Source organism: Aptenodytes forsteri, unplaced genomic scaffold, assembly GCF_000699145.1.
Source record: "Aptenodytes forsteri isolate BGI_AS27 unplaced genomic scaffold, ASM69914v1 Scaffold108, whole genome shotgun sequence".
NCBI lineage: Eukaryota > Metazoa > Chordata > Aves > Sphenisciformes > Spheniscidae > Aptenodytes > Aptenodytes forsteri.
This window is the reverse complement of record NW_008794448.1, coordinates 6,178,769-6,198,361: the sequence shown is the minus strand read 5'-3', so window position 1 is coordinate 6,198,361 and position 19,593 is coordinate 6,178,769. Positions and strand designations below refer to the sequence as shown.

Here is a 19,593-nt window from a genome sequence, read left to right as displayed (position 1 = left end):
GGGGCGCCCGGTGGGTCCCTCGGGAGCGGGACCCAGTCGCTGCTGGCCTGGGTCATTTCTCTTCTCTCCGCAGCCCGGCGGGAGACCGGGAAGAGACCAGAGGCAGCCGGACTGCCAGGCACAGCCGTACCTACACCCCGAAGGAAGCATACCCCCCTCTGCAAAGAGGGAAAGCTCTGTGTGTCATGAGGAAATACATCATCTTCCTAGAACATTGTAAAAATCTGCAAAATGGAGAAATATTTTGAGAAGCGCAGGAAGTTACTTGACAGTATTTAAGAGTTCTCCCTCAAGAAGGGGCAGCTTGCTAAGCCTTTCAGTACCTGGTACCTACACCCCGAAGGAAGCATACCCCCCTCTGCAAAGAGGGAAAGCTCTGTGTGTCATGAGGAAATACATCATCTTCCTAGAACATTGTAAAAATCTGCAAAATGGAGAAATATTTTGAGAAGCGCAGGAAGTTACTTGACAGTATTTAAGAGTTCTCCCTCAAGAAGGGGCAGCTTGCTAAGCCTTTCAGTACCTGGTGTTGGCTCAGGCAATTCAACACGTTAAAGGACAAACCACAGAACAAGAAAGAAACGCAAAACAAGGGTGCCCTGGCCCCTGGGATATGTCTGGGTGAGAAAATAACATTTGTTCCCAGCAGGCAGGGAGAAGCATTTGTCAGATAATTGGTTTGTGCAACCGCTCCAGCGGAGAGCTGGGAGTCCTTTTCCCCCAAGTCTGCGCTGAGGCCTCCTTGCTGCAGGTGACTGCCCCGCCTGAACGGGGGACGGGCCAGGGCTGACCTAGGCAAGAGGCACATTAGCCAGTGCCAACTACTAGTACGAACAGCTGGAGGTGGAGGCATTTGAAACATCCTTTTCATGGGACTGAGAAGTAATTTTTTTTTTTTTTTTTAAGGGTTGGAGCCAATGGCTGTAACATGCACTTATTTACCTGACAGCAAGAGCCATCCTTCCATCCTGTATCATTAAGAATAGCTTCTAAAGAATTACAGTCTGTAGCGTAGATGGGCTCTTATGGACTTTCTTAGTCATATTATCAAAGCATGATCCAGATCCCATGACAAATTAAAGTCCCAGGTAAAGTACAGATGTACTAGATTTACAATTATACTAGCACAAGGCAGAAAATGTTCCCCTTATGAAAAGGACTGTTGCACAGAATGTACTATTGAATGTGTGATTACAGAGACACACAAGTGAAAGACTAGAGTACTACTTTAGATAGTACAGGACAAAGAGGTATTACTTAAAACTGCAAAGAAACAAACTAATGTAAGGGCACATAAATACCTCCTACCCTTAGTAGAGTCAACATTCTGTTTAGTAAGGACTGGATGAAATAGGGTAGCAGCTCTTAAAGAACAGCATTAAATCATCAACCAAACAACTTGCTCTTCTTTACCTCTACTGCAATTATAGCGGCTGTACAGTAATATTGAAGTTAATCTTTCACCTCCCAGAACAATTAGCATTTGCAACTTAGACAAGTTTAATAAATTTAGCAAGTGTCAATATTGAAAGTCCTGAGGAAAGGTAAAGACTTAACAAATAAACCCATGCCTGTGCCTTTCCATGGCTATTTGTGTGTGCTAATAGTTAATTGTCCAGCTCCTATCACATAGCTATCTATTGACCATCATAAATGTTTCCTCTTAGTAGGCTGCTCAGAGAGGCTTAAGAAGAGTTGCTGTGAACTACATGCATCCTTTGCCCTAACTGCAATAAGAGGATATTTATATTTGAACTGCCAAGGTCTTCCTCTTTCTTGAAGGAGTAGAAAAATTCCATCAAATCTGTTGTTCTAGCCCTATGGGTAGGACTTTCCTTTAAAAGGCAGCAAACTAATAAAGCATACACCAACAATATATGATTATTCCACAGCTGGTGAAGGTCTTCCACTTTTACAGAACCACCACCATCTTCCAGAAAAGTAAACATGCAACAGATCCCTATTTCTGTATTAGTGTCCTGGATGTCAAAGCTTATTTACATCCTGTAACCAAAGAAAAGGGTGACTGCAGGATGTCACTGATTTTGAAGTAAGGGTGCACTTCCAAAACGGAAATAAAGAGTTGAGCTTATTTTGTACGTTACTCCTTTGTCCATTGGCTCCTTCTAGTGGCCTTTCCCGGGCGCTACAATTACCTAGTTACTTAAACCCTTCTTTACCTACTTCAAATTCTTAATGAACTTTATTTAGCCATGTGTCCAGACACCAACACAGCAAACTTGTCTGCGCAGCAGCAACAGCTTTCAGTAAGATACACGCAGAAAGACAGGCCTCAGTCTTCTAAGTATTTCCAGTGAAGTTTGTTTGCCTCTAATTTTTCAGGCTTCTTGTATGCCAGAGAAAACTTTTCTGCAGAACATGGCGAGATCCTGTGGAGGACGAGTACAAGAAGCCCAATGCAAGAAAATGGTGCTGGGAGAGTTGTTATTCATGGCACTTGCTGGCAGTGTTTTACATGGCCTCTCCTAGCTTGATGCAATTAAGTCTCCCAATTCAGAATGCCAAATTGAGAGAACATATAGAACATGATAGCTTCTGTTCTCCTGCAAGAACTTCAGGATTTTCTTCTACACATTGTGCTCTGCAGGATCCACAAACAAAAAAATTATTGCCCACACTCCCCGAAATTGTTCTCCTATAAAGCTATGACAGAATTTTATAGGTGCTCCTATACAGTTGAACTCTCCTTTTAAGTGCCTCCAACATGAATCTGTTTTTTTGTTGTTTTGCTTTTTAAACTTGAGATCTTCAGGCAATTATTCCAAGCAGGCTCCAAAGTCTTTTCTACCTAGCATGTTAAGGCAAGAGCAATATACTGCTATTTGTTTATTCCAGCGTATATCTTAGAAGTAACAATTGACACACTTTTACTTTAAAGGAAATGCTTTCTGAACTTGCCCTTGCTCTGCCAACAGACAGCTAGTGACAGCTCTCTTCCTGTCTGGTAGCAGTGGTAGCAGTTTGGAAATGGTGAGCTAAAGACTAAAACTAAATGTATGCAATGAATTGCAAATAGAAAGGGTTAACTGTTGGTTACTTGACAGTCTGACTGAGCCTGTCCAGAAGCACAGTGCTTCACTGTTCATCCTCAATATGCCTATTCATGTTTGATTTCCATCAAAAGCATTCAACATAACTACCCACTCTCCCCTACTGACTGCATTCCAAACCAAGATTTATTTGCTACTCTCTGCTGTATGATTTTGTACATTGCATTGGTTTGTACTGCTCAAGAACTGAAAAATATTACAAAAAAAGATAAAAGTTTTAGTAAACATACACCACTTAAGTAGCTGAGGACAGCTCCCCCGCAAGCTGGTGATATGCAAGGACTCATTCTTTTGTCACATTCAAAATACTAAGATCCAACTTAACTGATCCTTTTACGGACTAACGCTATGCATAAAATGCAGTGCTGTAGGTAAATGGCATACCTGAAGATTTTTCAGCATCCTCCATACATTGAATACACATACCACTAATCACGCAGAAGATACTCCCACATTATAAACTAAGTTACAGCATACCTTGTTTTATTAGTGCAAGAGCATAATTACCTATTATATACGCTATTCACTGTCAGCTGTGTTAGCTGCCACCTTCTCAAAGAACTGGCTGACAGAGGGACACACTTGTTTTAATTACTGTATGTAATTTTTATCTTATGTAAGCAACAGAGATGGGTGTCCATTCACAACCCAAGCACTCTGCAGTGTATTAAAATAAACTCATATATACCCTCTTGCCTTAAGATAAGGGTGAAAGATCTTACCATATTTGCCAAGACGTATGTTGGATTTCAAGGTTCACTTGGTCTACCTAGTTTCTGAAGTGTGCCTGTAGATACCACCCTTTTGAGACAAACACAGTAAACTGAAATATTAGAAGAAGAAATGCTATAGGAAATTAAGATCAGATTGTAGCCAAGTTGGGGCAATGTGCTCTGTCAGATACAGCTATCTGTGTCTGTTTTATTTTAAGTTCAGTACCAGCACAGAATTCCATCTAGTATGTATTAGAAACTATCTCCATAACAAAAGAACTGCTTAATTGGCAGCCTGGTATGAAGATTATCTTCAGTATATGAGGCAGCTTGATATCTGCATACCTGTATGGTTTTAGTCACTTCATTCTTTATGTATAGGAAAGAACGATAAAATTCTGGAGGACAAAGTTTTGTACAGATCGGAGCACAGCACATCCACCTTCTAAAAAAGCTTCAAAGAGTACACTTGAGCAGCAACAGCACATTTCAGATACTGAATTATTCTTATAGTATCTATGCCAAACATGAGTTACAACAGTCATTAGAAACAAATCAAACCAAGGAAATAATCTCATTACATATTGATAAAGGACAGTTATAAAAGAACTGAAGAAACAGGCCATTCCCTTGTTTATAACCACTTAAATTTTATTTTACAGTATATCTGTGACATTTTATGTTACTATAACCAAAGATCAGGGTTGTTTACAAATATAATGGCTGCCATTTGATGTAAACAATTTAAAAGTGTCTCTAAATATTAAAATTTTACATCATGATTTTGTTTTATTAAATTGAATTACTCTTTGTGCCATCAGGTATTAGCGGAGAGGAACTAATTTAAGCAAAAATAGTTTTCAGAAATTAGATGTAGAAACTGAGAAGCCTGAATAAGATTTCAAAAGACCACTCCCCCCATCACTGTAAAAAGGAAGAAAGCAAATTCTTTCACTGAAGTTGCAACGAAGAGTCAACCAAGTCCATTTTTATTAAGGCTTCTTTACATATTATTGAATCCCATCATGCCTTTCATATTCCCAGCAGCACCTTGTTGAAATTGCCTCATCATTGACTGCAATCCTGCCATGCCACCTGCAGAAAATAAGTGAGAACATGGATGTGTTAATTAACTCTGAAGCACATCTATCTTGCTTCTGAGGCCTCATTAGAGCACACATGCTATTTCAATAATATACAAATGCAAAAGCCCAAGACTGTCAAGGCAGGTTTAAATGGCTATCGAAAATGGACAACTGAGTGAGTAATTACAGAAAGGTCTGCAAAACACCAGGCTTAAAGTAGGCTTTAAGATGACCTGCGCGTCTAGACAAAAGAAAAAACCATTATCAATTAGTGAGGTTCCAGTATGGGAGCCTTTACTTAAAGCTGCTCCTGACAAATTTAATTATTTGAGGCAAAGCTTAGAAGAGAAGGGAAGTTTAGGAATAGATTTGCTTTACCACAGTCACGCTTCAAGTCATCACTTTACTACTTCATCAGACACCGCTCCAATTGCTCATTTTGAGAGCTGAATCCAAATGAAGAGACTAGATTAAGCACTGGTAAGTGCAAAGGATTCATAACATATGGACTAAACTTTCTGATTCTCCTTAGAAAACCTAGAAATACTTAATACTGATATATGATGCACACATTCTCATATCACCTTCCTCACTTCTGTATTTCAAATGCTCCACTGTAATTGGTAGTCCTCTCTTGAAGCTGTAAAAAGCCAACACATACCCATATGATGAAGAACTCTTGGATCCATCATCTTTGCCATCTGTTGGTTCAGTTTGGCCAACTGAGATGGATTTACATTCTTTGACATATCACCGCCTAAAAAAAAAAAAGAAAGAAACAATCGTAAGAAAGTGGATTAATATATGGGGCTAAAAATAAAATAATTCAGAATTTTACCTCCTAATTCTAGATTCAAATCCATTCAAGCCCACAATCAAAAGTTAGCACATCAGCCACTTAAAAGTATTTAAGGATCAACAGTCCCTGTGCCCCATGTAGCAGACTAAAGTGTCAGTATTGTAGTAGTAATGAAATCTACATTGATAAAGCCAAAAATACAGTAGTTTTCACTGTTAACTTACACATTAGTGTCACGAAGAACAGTGCAGTTCTTACCAGTTACATAAAAGAGCTTTCAAACATCATGAAAATGAGTGAACTACAACTCACTTTCTCTTCTCCCAACACCTAATCTACATTTTTACATTTCCTCTGTGTTCACCCATCAAGTGACCTCCCCACTAAGTTAATTAATGTTTTACTTTTTTTTTTACCTTTGAAAAGCCCTTTGATGCCTCCCATCTTTTTCACCATCTGTGCAAACTTAGTGTATTGGGTCAAAAGCTCCTGAACATCTCTGGTAGAAACACCTGAACCTCTTGCTACTCTTTGGATTCTTCCTGGCTGCTTACTGAAAACTTTGGCACCATCTGTACTGTCAAGTTCTGCAATTACAGTGTGGGAAAGAAAAACCCATTCAGTTACTGACATTAAAATCTGTTACAGCTGGTAGCAAACTTGTTCTCATTATTGTTGAGAATTTAGTTATTTTTTAGAATTTTACATAAATGATTGAGACATGATATTCTAGGGAATAGTACTAAAAAGCTGTTTTGTTCACAAGTTAATCACCATGATAGAAAAAGTCGCCTGAATAAATTATGCTCTCAGCATACTTGGTCTTAAGCCATATTAATGGGTTTAGCACAAGGGTAAGAGCATACTTCTCCTGCAACAGTTACGGGTGGATTAGAAACAATACACCTTGAATTCCAGAGACCAGGCTGAGTCACCAAGTAAATTTGAGGGTAGGAAGACAGACAGCAATGACAGATTAAAAATGAATGTAACTTTTTAATTTGCAAGTATTGTGTTAATAATTTAAGAAGCACAGTTACAGTATGAAAAAATACATTAATTTCCAATAGAATGCTTCAAAATCCCATCTATTCTACACAAGACAGAGCAGCAACAGGCAATTGTCGACGTATCTCTCTAAATACTTAGACTTATTCAGAACGTTTGAGACACATATGTACTCTTAGCCATTTCTAAGAGTGATAAGTGCTCCTCGTCATTTTCTGTCACTGTGGATGCTGCCTTAGGTCCAACTTGTTTCCAAAAAGATCTCTGTAAATAAGCTTGTTCAACAATGGAGAAAAGAAATAGTGGGTGAAGTTTGTTTTACCTTGGTCATTCATACTGTCCATTATAGTCATAAGTTTCTTTAGCCTTGCCATTGATTCCTGTTCATTGCCTTTACTCATGAAGTCAGTTCCAAAACCAGGGATCATACCCTTGTTTTAAAAATGGAAAACAAAAGCTGTGTCAGAATAGGCAAAGCTAACTTTAATTAAGCAGCCAGAAATATGGACAGCAAGTTTTAGTTCAGCAGTTATGTATCGCAGTAGGCAAATCATTTCACCTTTTTGAAAAACATAAAGCACAGACTCTCGCACCAGTTTCAATGAAGAGTTCTAAATTTACAGCAGAAGTTTGTCAAATACAAATGAAAATCTGATAAAATGATTCGAGGGATAACTAACCAAGATCTGACTGAATGGTCCCATTTTCATGATGTTTTGGAATTGTTCATACATATCTCTCAAAGTAAATTGACCTGAAGTACAACAAAAGAAGATGATTAGCAAAAGTCACACTAGCATTTTGGTCTTACTGTCCTTTCTCAATTATTCTTCTTTATATTTACAAGGTAAATACTATACTGCAAAGACAAGTAGATAAATAAACCTCTTCTCCACTATGAACATGGCCAAACCATTTTAGATGGCACACACTTAAGAGTTAAGCTAGTTATTCTGCAGTTACAGACAGTTATAGTCTGACAGACTTATCACTCGAAAAATATAACTCAATTTACTTGCCTGCCCCATTTATTAGAGAAAGAATAACCATTCTTCACTATGCACATGAAACAAGCTACTTGTCTCTACATACATATATGCATATATACATATTAACTTGGTGGTCTACATCCCTGAGAGAACCTGCCATGATTAGGTCATGGTAATACACCCGCTATTCAGGCCTTGGGAATAACTTACCATGTTTGAGCTTTTCTATGAGTGCTTCATTATCATCCAACTTTAACTCATTTACTTTATCTATCAATCCTTCAATATCACCCATACCTGGAAAAAAAAAGCTCCAAAGTTGGCATTAAAAAAATTACACTTTGACTTTCTATTATCCAATTCAAAGTGTCTTTTAAGTATAGTTGTACGCAGTACATACCAAGAAGTTTGCTGATGAAAGGCTGTGTTTTAAAGGGTTCAAAGTCATCTATGTGTTCACCAGTTCCAATAAAAATAATAGGACTCTTTGTGGCAGCAACTCTGCAGTAAAATATATTTTATGAAATGGCCTCTCAAAACCCACCCATCTTTTGTACCACCTATTAACATAATCAGCCAGGCATCATCAACACAACGCATCCTCTCTGAAATACCTTTCTTACTCCTCAAACTTTTAATGCAAAAACACCCAGCATTTAGGATGGGTAGCTGGGAGTAGCTGACACAATGTTTCTCTAATTAGTACTTTGTAAAACACAAACTCTGCTTTGAGAAATCATCAACAGAAATAGAAGTTGCTTATTTTCATTGCGGAGTTGAAGAAACTTGAGGGGAAAGAAAGAAAAATAAATCATCTCCATTTTATCCTAATATTCGGAGGCCAGATGAGACAGACATTGACTACTTTTTCTTCAAGGTACCTCCTACAACAGACAGCAATCTCATTTTCAATACAGAAAAAAAGCTTAGACGTAGGAAAAATCAGAACCTTTTCACCAATCATTGGTACTAGCTTTTAGATGAACTCAGCTTCCAGTCTCCAGAAAGTATAGGACAAACACAGCAGACATAACACATACAAGCACGTGACAACTGGAACAAGCTTTTGGTATTTTCATTTTGCTCTTAAGTTTAGTTTTTCATCACTACGCTATAAACAACAGCAAAATACATATGGCAGTTTAAGAACTCTAACACTTAAGATCAAAGTCAGACAGCGATTTAGTAAGTTGGAGGCAGTTAACTTTGACTGTTTTGACAAATCATCTCAGCTCCATACAAGCTGTGTCACTGAAACGCAGCTGGAGATTAGTCTGACATGCCATCATATAAGGCCGAAGATAAAATGTAACATTTTTCTAGTCAATAGAGTCTGTCAAGATACAGCACATGAGAAGTCCAACAAGAATGGAATTCAGGAAAGCATGACTGCAGACTAATTTTTTTACCAAATTGTTGGACACTGGCAATCCAGAAGTTTGATTTGCATCACAGTTTTAAGGCCACTAGGTATGACTAGCCAGAGTTTTTCCCCCTTTGGAAAAAAACAATCTTGGGTATTAAATGAGAAGCAAAACTTTTCAGGTAAGCCATATCTATTAAGTCCAAATTTATATTTGTGGTAAAACCTCCTGATACGCAATAAATATAATTGCTTGATGCTATTCTCAGAAGACAGGAGTCTGACATGTGACAATACACACTACTGTATTGGAAGTACATCATAACATCTGATTCTGACTGACGTTAAATATCAACGGGTGATCTTATCCACCAGAAGCAGGGTAAGAACATAACTGTTACTGACTTAAATCTCAGATTCTGTGCAGTGTGACACTGACACTTTCACAGGACAGGCTTCCAAGAAACACTAACATATTTCATGGTTGTCCATGCACGGCCAGATGTTGGACGCTATTATATCACAATACTTACGCACTAAGAGCTCCACCTCCTTTTGCATGTCCATCAAGCTTAGTAACAATAACAGAAGCTACATCTACTTTATCTTTGAAAGCTTTAGCTTGAGCTTCACAAGCTTGGCCAATGGAAGCATCCATCACATAAACAATGTTATCTGGTTGCTAGGAGAAAAGAGAGATAAAAAAAATAGTAATTTCCTGCTTTCTTAAACAGTGTTCATGCATTATGTTCAGTAGCAGAACTTACTGCAATGACAGTAAGTATGTAAAGGCTGTGCAGTTTAAAACAAAAGGGCAACTGTTTTATGAACGGTATTGTCTAAGGACCATTTGAAAACTCTGATGCTGTATTACTATGTGAAAGACTTATTTACAATGCAGAATATTACAATTTAATAGGTCTACAGTTATTACTTACATTTTGAGTGATTTTAGCCAGTATCTGAGCCAATAAGCTAATTAGTATCTACAAGCAATTAATGGCTAACAACATCTTCCATTCGGTTTCACATTAAGAGCTTTAAGACATCCATTCCTCTGAAAACAAGTTAGCCATTAGCAGGAGTTGTGTGGGAAGCGTCATATTATCATGCAATACCACAGAATCAAAAAAATAGCCAGACTTTTTAAACCCATACAAGAAACACCAGCTTCATTTACATATCAAAACTGTTGAAAGTTATCCAATCATCTTCTCTGGTTCAGGGCAATTATTCATGACAATCACAGAAAATGTAGTATGCATAGCTACCAGATCAGACTGGTTCTTTTATCTAGTTTCTCAATGCAAAGATCGTGAAAAGGAAAAGTTAAAGCAGGAACGGTAGTCTAGTTATGTGCAAGCATCCTCGAATTACAGATACAAGAATTAAAACTGACACAGAACTATCAAGCACTGATCATCCAGCCCTTGCTTATTCACATCTGTTTGTAATTTCTAATATATTCTAGGAGTTAAAGTGCTGACACATTCCAGAGGAGCAAAATCCACACAGAACATTAGGAGATAAACATAAATGAATTGTATAGTCAAATATATATATAAATATATATAATTGAATAGTCAAATTACTACAACAGAAGTTATTGTATTTTTTGAAACTACTCACTATGGCATTAGCAACTTGTAACATCTCTTCAAACAAAGAGTCTTCTTGTTTGTGACGTCCACTTGTATCAACAATGATTATTTCAAAGTTTTCATTCTTAAATTTCTCAACACCTTCTGAGGCAATAATTACAGGATCCATTTCTGTATAACTGATCACAAAGAGAAATATATACATATGCAATTCCTTGTTCCCAAAAAAACTAATTCAAACTTTCATTACTTGACTGTAAACTTGTTAACTGTAAATCTAGCTGGATTTCAGGAGGGACTTCCTCTTATGTCAAGCAAAAATTGATTAAAAATATGCCTTCCTAAGCCATTTGCCCTTACTATTCAGTGAACTGAAGCACAAAGGACTGTCTCACCTGCTGAAGACTGCACTAAGTTCTACTAGCCCTTCTCTGAATTAACATTTAACTGAGGACCTAGACAGTACACCTCCAGTGAAGCTTAGGGGCAAGTTATTTACTGCTTTTATAAAAGCTATTTTAGGTCCACTGCTGCCCCTACTTGACAATAAAAATTAAGGGTCCAAAAATCATATCCTTTGATCTGTAAAGATACTTCCTGAAAATCTGAATGTGTCTGGTAAAGGCCTATAAACTGTTATACGCTGAGAGAATATTCTAGGGAATTATCCCCCTGATCTCTTTTCACACTATCCCTTACCTGCTGCTACTGGCAGACAATATACTGAACTAGGCACAACTTTCCTCTGATCAGAGCAAGTATTATAGTAAAATCTAAGTAATTAGGCAACACTGAATGGGGCTTAGTGTGAGATGTTCAATAAGGAACAATACATCATTGGAGTTGAATTGTTCTCCAAACTGATTCTGAAGGATGCTTACCTCCCATAAAAGGGAATTCTTGCTTTTGTGGCATTCTGCTTTAACTGGTCAAAAGCACCTGTAAGACAGGTACAGTCAATGGACTATTTAAAAAAAAAAATCTGTAAGTATTAGAGATAAACAACCACATCGTTAAAGACTGTATTACCTGCTCTGTATGTGTCTGCACATATTAAACACGTCTTCCAACCTTTCCTCTGATAGAAGTATGCTAACTGTGAAAAGAAATCCAAAACAGCTAGTTACACCAAAATCCCACTAGAAAGCATGACACTATAACAGCTTATAAGCCACTGAAGTACATACAGAGGACAAAAAGTCAAGCCAGCCTTCCTATAACTGAGACCACTTAGTGACACTGTGCAAGTATCAAATGTTAGCATCTCTGTTATTTAGAAAAGTATGTTGTACATATAATTATTAATGGCGAGATGAAAACAGCTGCTTGATTCTGCTTCTGATTTCAGTTTCCCGAGCTAGGAATGACTACAAATAATTCCAGTTCCCATTTTACTAACTCCTGGATTCTGCTTACTGTTAATACTGCAGATAAGACTAGTTTTAGAAACTACCCAAAGCAGTAATTACTTCAGTATTAAGTACGGTAATGGCTACAACTTGTACAGCTCTCTTTCTGTACGTCCAGAGAAACAAAGATATTTCCATTGCAAGGACATGTTTTAAAGCAAAGGATGGAATCCTCACTTTCTTATAACACTCAGCTTCACTGGTACAATGTACATTCACAGAACATTTGATTGACCAAACACAAACTTCCAAAATATAGTTCACCTACAGAAGCACTAGGAAAGTCTTATGAAATCAGGGCAGTGATATATTCGGTATAGCCTATGCATGAATCTCAAAAGCAGATGACTAAAAAACCAAAGATGCATCAGTCTTTTTCCATAGGATAATTTTTCCTCCCAACAACCATCATAAATAGGTTAAGTGTTGATTCAGAGCATTCTTTTTTAGCCTTAAAAATACAAATCCAAATTTTCTCAGTTAATTTGGGGCTAGAACAGGTTTCATACCACCCACTCATACTTAACTGAGTTATCTAACACAGGGGCCAACTTCTACTGGTTCCCCTAAATAGGTAATGGAAATAGGTAATAGAATGAGATAGGTTCCATTCATAGTACTAGTCTTAAACCCAGAAAGCAAGGAATAGAAAGCATCTTTGTTATCCATATATGGTATCATTTCATCAAGAGTTTAGTTTAAAAAAATCTTGAAGGAAGTCCTACAAGCCATAAATTGCCCCAAAAGAATTAGATGTTCATCTCATCTCAGAAACCACTCTACAAAAATATCTCCACGTTGCAATCAGTTAGTATTTTCCTACTTATAGAAACAGCACAGATCACAAGCAAATCCTACCAAAGGAATCCAATGACCACCTCCACCCCCCAAGAAAAAGAGACATGCAAACAGATTCAGTGCAAGTTACCTTTGAACAGGTCGTTGTTTTACCACTTCCTTGCAAACCAACAAACATTATAATATTCTGTTTTCCTTTGGTAGGTGTCCATGCTTTGACTCCAGGATCTACAAGCTATAGAGCAAAGTACAATATATGTTGCAGAACTGAATTTCAGAAGCACACAACGGTCAGTGTCACGGTCACGCTGGGTGCCTAGCTTTATATTCAATGGAGCAAGCCAATTTTTGCATATTCTAGTCTTAATTTGGCTTAGATCCTTGCTGATTTACAGTGAACAGCAACAGCCCATGCAAGATATCTATAGTATATAGTATTATGCATAATAATTCTGTAACAGTAACAGTGTTAATTTCTTTCTAACGCCAAGCACCAAAGTCAGGGTGGCCTGTATATATGGCGCAAGTATAACAACCAACACAGAAACATGACCTCCACCCCACCACTGCTCAAGATGGACCTCTTCTGGTGAGAATCCTACAGTACAGAAGACTTTTTAGGGTTGCTGCCTCACTTCTCAAATGAGCAGAAAGTACATACATTCCAGAGAGCCATCATATGGGTGGACACAGACTACAGCATAACAAAAGACTATAGTGTTAACTAGGAAGAGGACAGAATACCGATACCCCCGTGCTGATTTGACAAAGCAGGCAGATTAAAGAGAAATGTTGCCATGAATTGCTGGGTTGTTACTTAAGACTTTTTCAAAGGCTTATAAGTAGTTCGAACAAATCTTCATGCGGGTAGCAAAGGTGTGTTTCTGGAACAACCAAAGACAGTCCAGAAGCTAGTAGTACTTTACCCTTATTTTGTCTTTAAATTTCAACTGAAGAGTAAGAATAGCTGGACTTGAAGCTTAAATCAAAGTTGGTCTGAGAGATGCCCAGGAAGTAGTTTCCATCACAAGAATACTAGTGTTTGCAGCAGTAAGTAGCCTCACAACAGAAAACATAACTGTAGGTACCACACAATAACTTTAAAGCTTGGCTCACTACTGTACTGCTTCCACAGCCCAGGCTGTACAAGAAAAGTGACGTAATACAGAATTTTGAAGTCCTACCTTAACAAGTTCCTTAAAGACAGCATGCTGAATCATTTTTCTTTTATTAAGGCCAGATGCCATTTCTTCAAGATCAATCGCAGACCTGAGTTTAGGAAAACCATGAAACACTAGTATAACTTAAAGCATCACTTTAACCTAGTAATAAATGAAGTCTTTCCAACTGGAACAGCACTCTGATTTGCCTTGAGTTTTCAGATAGGATGTATTTAAGAGACATGCACTGGAGATATTACTTCTGTATGCAGGACAAAACCAGGTTTCTGAAATACTTGCATCTTTCAGACTTGAATCTACTTGAATTACACATCTGAAAATAGCCAAGGTAACAGTACTGGTCACATACACAGATCTATTTATATCCAGCACAGAACATGTGAAGTTGAGGTGTCTAGGAAGTAACAAAGAACTTGTTTATCATACCACTCAACTGATGACAGCAACAGTTTTTTGAAACAAGACTATAACAGCAATGACTGGCTAAACTGGACAAAGATTCTTTTGATGGAATTGGCTAGACATTTAGTTCAAAATGTATTTTTCTGTTAAAGATAAACTGAGTGTGTCTAAGAAAAACATATAAAGATAGAAGTTAGTTATTCTTCTGTAACCTCACATTACAACTTTTACAAACATTAGAAGTTAAATGCATTTTGATTATTTCACTTACTTGACATTTTCTCTGAGTTGCTTCACAAGTTTAATATTAACATCAGCTTCCAGTAATGCTGTACATACTTCTTTTAACATAGCATTTAAAACCTTTGGAGTATAAAAGAAAAATGGTTTTATAATACACAGTATTGACTAGGCCAGTATTAGTTCAAAATATGAACGTGAAAGTGTATTTATGATATAACCAAGGCTTTTACAAATTAAATGCATGCAGTCCTATCATTACATTGACTGCCACATAAAAAAAGTCTATGCATTTGTTCCTATGTAAATGCAATTTAAATTTGAAAGGGTAATACTGGAAAAGAAGGGTCCTCAATTTGTAATATGCACGCTATAACAAAGTAACATAGAACACTTCCTATTGCATTAAGGACAACAGCAGCTCATATGGTAGCAAGACTTTCTAAACTTCCCAATGGGTACTCCTTAGAGACAGCTGTAACAGAAAGCCACAAAAGAATCTCTTAACACAACATAATCTCTGTAAATAAAAGTATTCCTTAAATGCAAGACGGACACACTATCTGCATTCTCAGCAGAAACGGGACTGCTGCTCTGGGGTATGCCTTTTAGGCAAACAGGTGCCTCGGTTAGGAACCCAGTTTAGTAGTTCTAAGACTTTTCAAAGTGAAATGTCTTGAACAAAAAGATTTTTTGAAAGTAACACCTGCATAAATGGCCTCATTTGCACAGCTTGAGCTCTTGCAGGAGAAAAGTTTCTACTGCTGAAAAAAATTAATTGGGCTGTATTTGATTCAGTTAAGGATTTGTTGTCTCCCAGCTGAAGATTTGTTAAAACCTTTCCTCTATGCACAAGTTCCAACCCTGCAACCCTCGATAAGCCTACTTTTTAGTTACTTTAAGCCACCTGTCTGTCTACCTGAAAAGTTTCTAGCAATTTATTTACTCAGAGGCACTTCTAAACCACCACATCAGTTAGTTTTCCATCTTGCTTTTCAGTCCATATAACAGAAAACGTTTATAATTTCAAATTCTTAATTAAAAAAAAATACAGACTATACCAAGTCAAACAGCTTCCAGAACCACACACTGTATTGGCTTGAATATAAAGGCAGCAAACATAACATAATCCTCACATTTCAGACAGCAAGGTTTACACTGAAAGCTATTTGTTCTTCCATGCTTCAGCTTCTAGCAGCCTAGTACGCAACTCCATAGTCTGGCTGCGCACACACACATGAATCAGAGCAGTCTACATAGTCTCACAGCCTACCTTCCACCAAAACTTAGGCACATATTGCCTCCTCCAGCGTTCACCTCCTCAGAACACCGATCTTCATAAGAACAGCCACCAGGCTCAAGGACCCTTTGACCATGGGACCCACTATCCCTGAGTGATTATGCATGTCTACATCTGGTTCTAAGTTTTGGCGGTACTATCAGGAGGTTAAAACTTCTAGTTAGAAATTTTACTTGAAGGAATAAAAGAGCTTTGGGATAACATCAACCTACTTCAAGCTTCTCATCAGCCTTTGAGAACTTCTTCTCAGAACTTGGCACTAACATTTAGAAAGCAATCACATATGCATACTACATACCTCTTCATTGATAATCGTAGCATTGCTCAGTGAGCGTAATGCTGAAGTTATTTTTCTTCCAAGATCTGCTAGAACCATTTTGGCGGCTTCAAGTACAACTCAGAAGAATCTGGAAAACAATTAAAAATTAAATGCAAAACCAGTTGAAGCTATGCCTTCACAAATTAATTATTCCAGTATCTTTTGGGTTAAGAAACCTGCTTTGCATTCCAGAAAGTACCCAAGTTTTAATTTTTTTAGAGTTATTTTTAGCAAATATTGGCCTGAAGCTAATTTTAGGCTATCCTGACGGCCTACTTAAAAATAGAGACACGACGCTGCAATTAGGAAGCATTTCACTATCTGGAATATTTGTGTGAAAAAACAGTCCAGACAGACTTCCAGAAAGAATGCTAAGTGCTTTTTATCTTCTTATCAGCAATATGTTACACGACAGAATAAAATCAAGCAGAATAGCCTAGGAGCTCTGCATCCTGCAAAGACAGTATTATCGGAAGCAAAATATTTTGCTAGCAAAATTGAACATTATCGATCAGTTCTATTTTATCTACCTTACCCTAAATCAAACTGAATTTCCCATTTCAGTAACCCTACATACTTACATTTTAATAAGCAAAATTCACTTTTTTTTTTTAACATCTTTATTGGAAAACCAGACTATTTTTGCTCACTACAGGCACAAATCTTACACATAAGCCTAAAGCATACCACAACTTGTAGTTAGGAAGCCATAAAAAGTTAATTTCTGGAGGGTATGCACAGTCTAGTCAACATGCTAAACCACTCCACCTCCTATACAAGGCAGCAAGACATTCAGGAGAACACATGGCAGAAACAGCAATCAAATTCTGAAAAAGGGCAAACCAAAACTTGTCTAAAGAGCAAAAAAAGTTGCAACATCATAGTTACTGCTGAAATGGAGCACTTCCAATTCTTCTTGTTTATCTTCAATTTCACAGTTGTTTTCTCATACCCAGCTGAAACTACTCCCTTGCTGACAGCTGAATTCAGAATCTTACATTTGAGTTCCTCCTTTCAAAACTGAAAGCAAACTTCCCAATAATGAGAGCCTCTGTAATCAAAGTAGCTGACAGTTCTCAAGATTTTCTGGACTTCCCCTCCTCACCCCTCAAATAGGTAGAGAAGAAAACAGACAAGAAAGGCTGGTCCCTTTAGTAAAATGAAGAATACATCATTAGCTATATTCTTACTTAAGAGAGAGGGCTCCAACCTAGGTGAGACAGAAAGCAGCTCATCATATACACACCAAGATTGACTAGCTGTACAGGCCCCAAAAAACAAGGCTTATGATGTGTTTGTTTATAAGTACAAAGATATATTCCAAAGTAGATAAAACAAGTCACCCATGTAAGCCAACCTCCTGACTGCTTTGCCTAATTGAGAGTTAATATTGTCATGAAGTTGGCAGGTTAAAAAAACCAGAAGACAAACTGCCAGTCCAACCCCTCCAATACCGAGGCCACAACGCAGAACAAGGTTTCCAGAAGTTTCAGAAGATGTAGGATAAATAAATTCAGTCTAAGTACAGGCCTCAGATGTAGCAAATGATGCAAATAAATATATTTACACACTGTAGATTTAGCGTACATTGTATGTACAGGCAATTCCGAAGTGACATACATTCATGATGACACGCCATCTCAATATTTCATTAAAAAAAAAATAAGTCTATGCTTCCTAAGGAACTCTGCCTGTAAAATATTTGCAGATCAGCACACTAACAGATATGGATGTCCACCTTCTTTCTTTGCTGGAAGAGGACTTCTACGTGACATCTAAAGTGGGACAACTCCAAGTTTTCCTTACAGGGCATACAAGTCACATTCTTGCAGAATAATTGTGAAAAAGCATTATCATCAATATGATCTACCAAAGGGTATCAGCAAGACGGATGTTCAAAATGTTTTTCAAGCTTGTTCCCCATGAAAATCACAATAATGTAAAAAAATAGAAAAAACTTTAAAAATGGCATTGCATCTCAGTAAGCTTTGAGCTGCTAAAACTGCAGCCATGGACAAAACTTCACAAGAACACTTGGATATGAGAGCTAAGAAATTTGATAGGATGACCAACATACAGTATCCAGGTGAACACTCAATATTTAAAATTAGTTTCCAGAGTTCTACAGATCTCCAAATACAGAAAGTTAATTATGTCCTAATAAATCAATGTTTCCACTACAGAACTCCAAAAGCTTCTTCCAACAGCCTTACAATAGAATAATGTAAATACTATGCTAAGGGGATGAGTTTAAGCATTCTAATACCAACTGCTTTCTCTAGCACATTAAGGATTTATAAGCCATCAGAATTACTAAGGGATGCCGAGTACAGAAATTAATGTAACTTTTCACGTACAGTCCATCCAAGTTGTGAGCCACACCACAGACAAAAAGACACATAAGCTGTCTTAGCAGGTAGCCAACTTGGGTTGGCAGGTAGCCAGAAGAGCATTAGCAGTGACTGCACTGCAGAATGCGTATATGCTGCGTTCAGAGCATCTGTAGTTCTGGAAGAGCTTTTTAGTTTTGATGCAGCACTCCACAAACACATGGAACAGGTTTAGATCTGGCAGGGCCCCACAGTAAACAAGCCAGGCTGTATCAAGCAGGCCTCACGCTGAGCAAGGCCGTGAGCTCTACACAGTCTGAGCTGCCTTCAGAAGCAGCCTGGGCACCTCCGCACTGAGCTCCCAGATCATCATTCTACCGCACAGCGTCCCAAGACCGCTTCACTTGCTGCTGAAAGGCAGGCACTTCAGGAATAAAGGGGCAGCAGAAGTAGTGGGGTTTTTTTAAGCCATAGCAAAACAGCAGCGAGACAGACTGCCTATCCCTGCCTATCCGTCCAGTATAAACCTCTAACCAAAATTTGTCTGACTAAACTAGCAGTACTCTTTAACGCACAGAATTTTAAAAAGATAACATCTTTAAAAGATAACAGCTGTTTAAAAATTAGTAAGCAAAAGGGATACTTACCTGAAGCCTGTACAATAAAGTTATACTAAATATATACATACACAGGTTAAGATCCACTGAAAGTCTAATACTATAACCAAAAAAAAGGCTGATTCACAGGTGGAAATAGCTTGAGCTACTGCAGCGACACTCGACCCCAACTTACAGTTTCCACCTTCTAAAATTATGCGACAGAGGGACAGGAAGGCACCCCCAGAGCCACAGCAGGGACCGGCTACCCTGCTTGTGGCTCGAAGCCCTCGTTTATCACGGAAAAGGAAAAGAACGGTGAAGGCACAACCCTAGATACGTGCCCGGCCCCTGCCTTTCCCCCTCTGCGTCCAGAACCGGCCACACCC

At 38.0% G+C, this 19,593-nt stretch overlaps 1 protein-coding gene across 2 annotated transcripts; it reads right to left on the bottom strand.

The window, feature by feature from the left end:
• Positions 1-4,414: 4,414 nt before the first annotated feature.
• SRP54 (signal recognition particle 54) lies at positions 4,415-16,365 on the bottom strand. 2 transcript variants are annotated; one of them, XM_009290382.2, is made up of 15 exons: positions 16,258-16,365; positions 14,691-14,782; positions 14,021-14,105; positions 12,967-13,071; positions 11,659-11,725; positions 11,511-11,568; positions 10,658-10,808; positions 9,562-9,710; positions 8,066-8,166; positions 7,876-7,962; positions 7,357-7,430; positions 6,999-7,107; positions 6,085-6,255; positions 5,531-5,626; positions 4,415-4,879 (listed from the first exon to the last, which is right to left on the bottom strand). In XM_009290382.2, the coding sequence occupies exons 1-15, from the start codon at positions 16,333-16,335 to the stop codon at positions 4,788-4,790; spliced, it is 1,515 nt and encodes a 504-aa protein (XP_009288657.1). In that variant the 5' UTR covers positions 16,336-16,365; the 3' UTR covers positions 4,415-4,787. The 2 variants fall into 2 exon arrangements, with proteins under 2 accessions (XP_009288657.1, XP_009288658.1); XM_009290383.2 differs by having other exon boundaries at positions 4,798-4,879; positions 5,454-5,626.
• Positions 16,366-19,593: the final 3,228 nt, after the last annotated feature.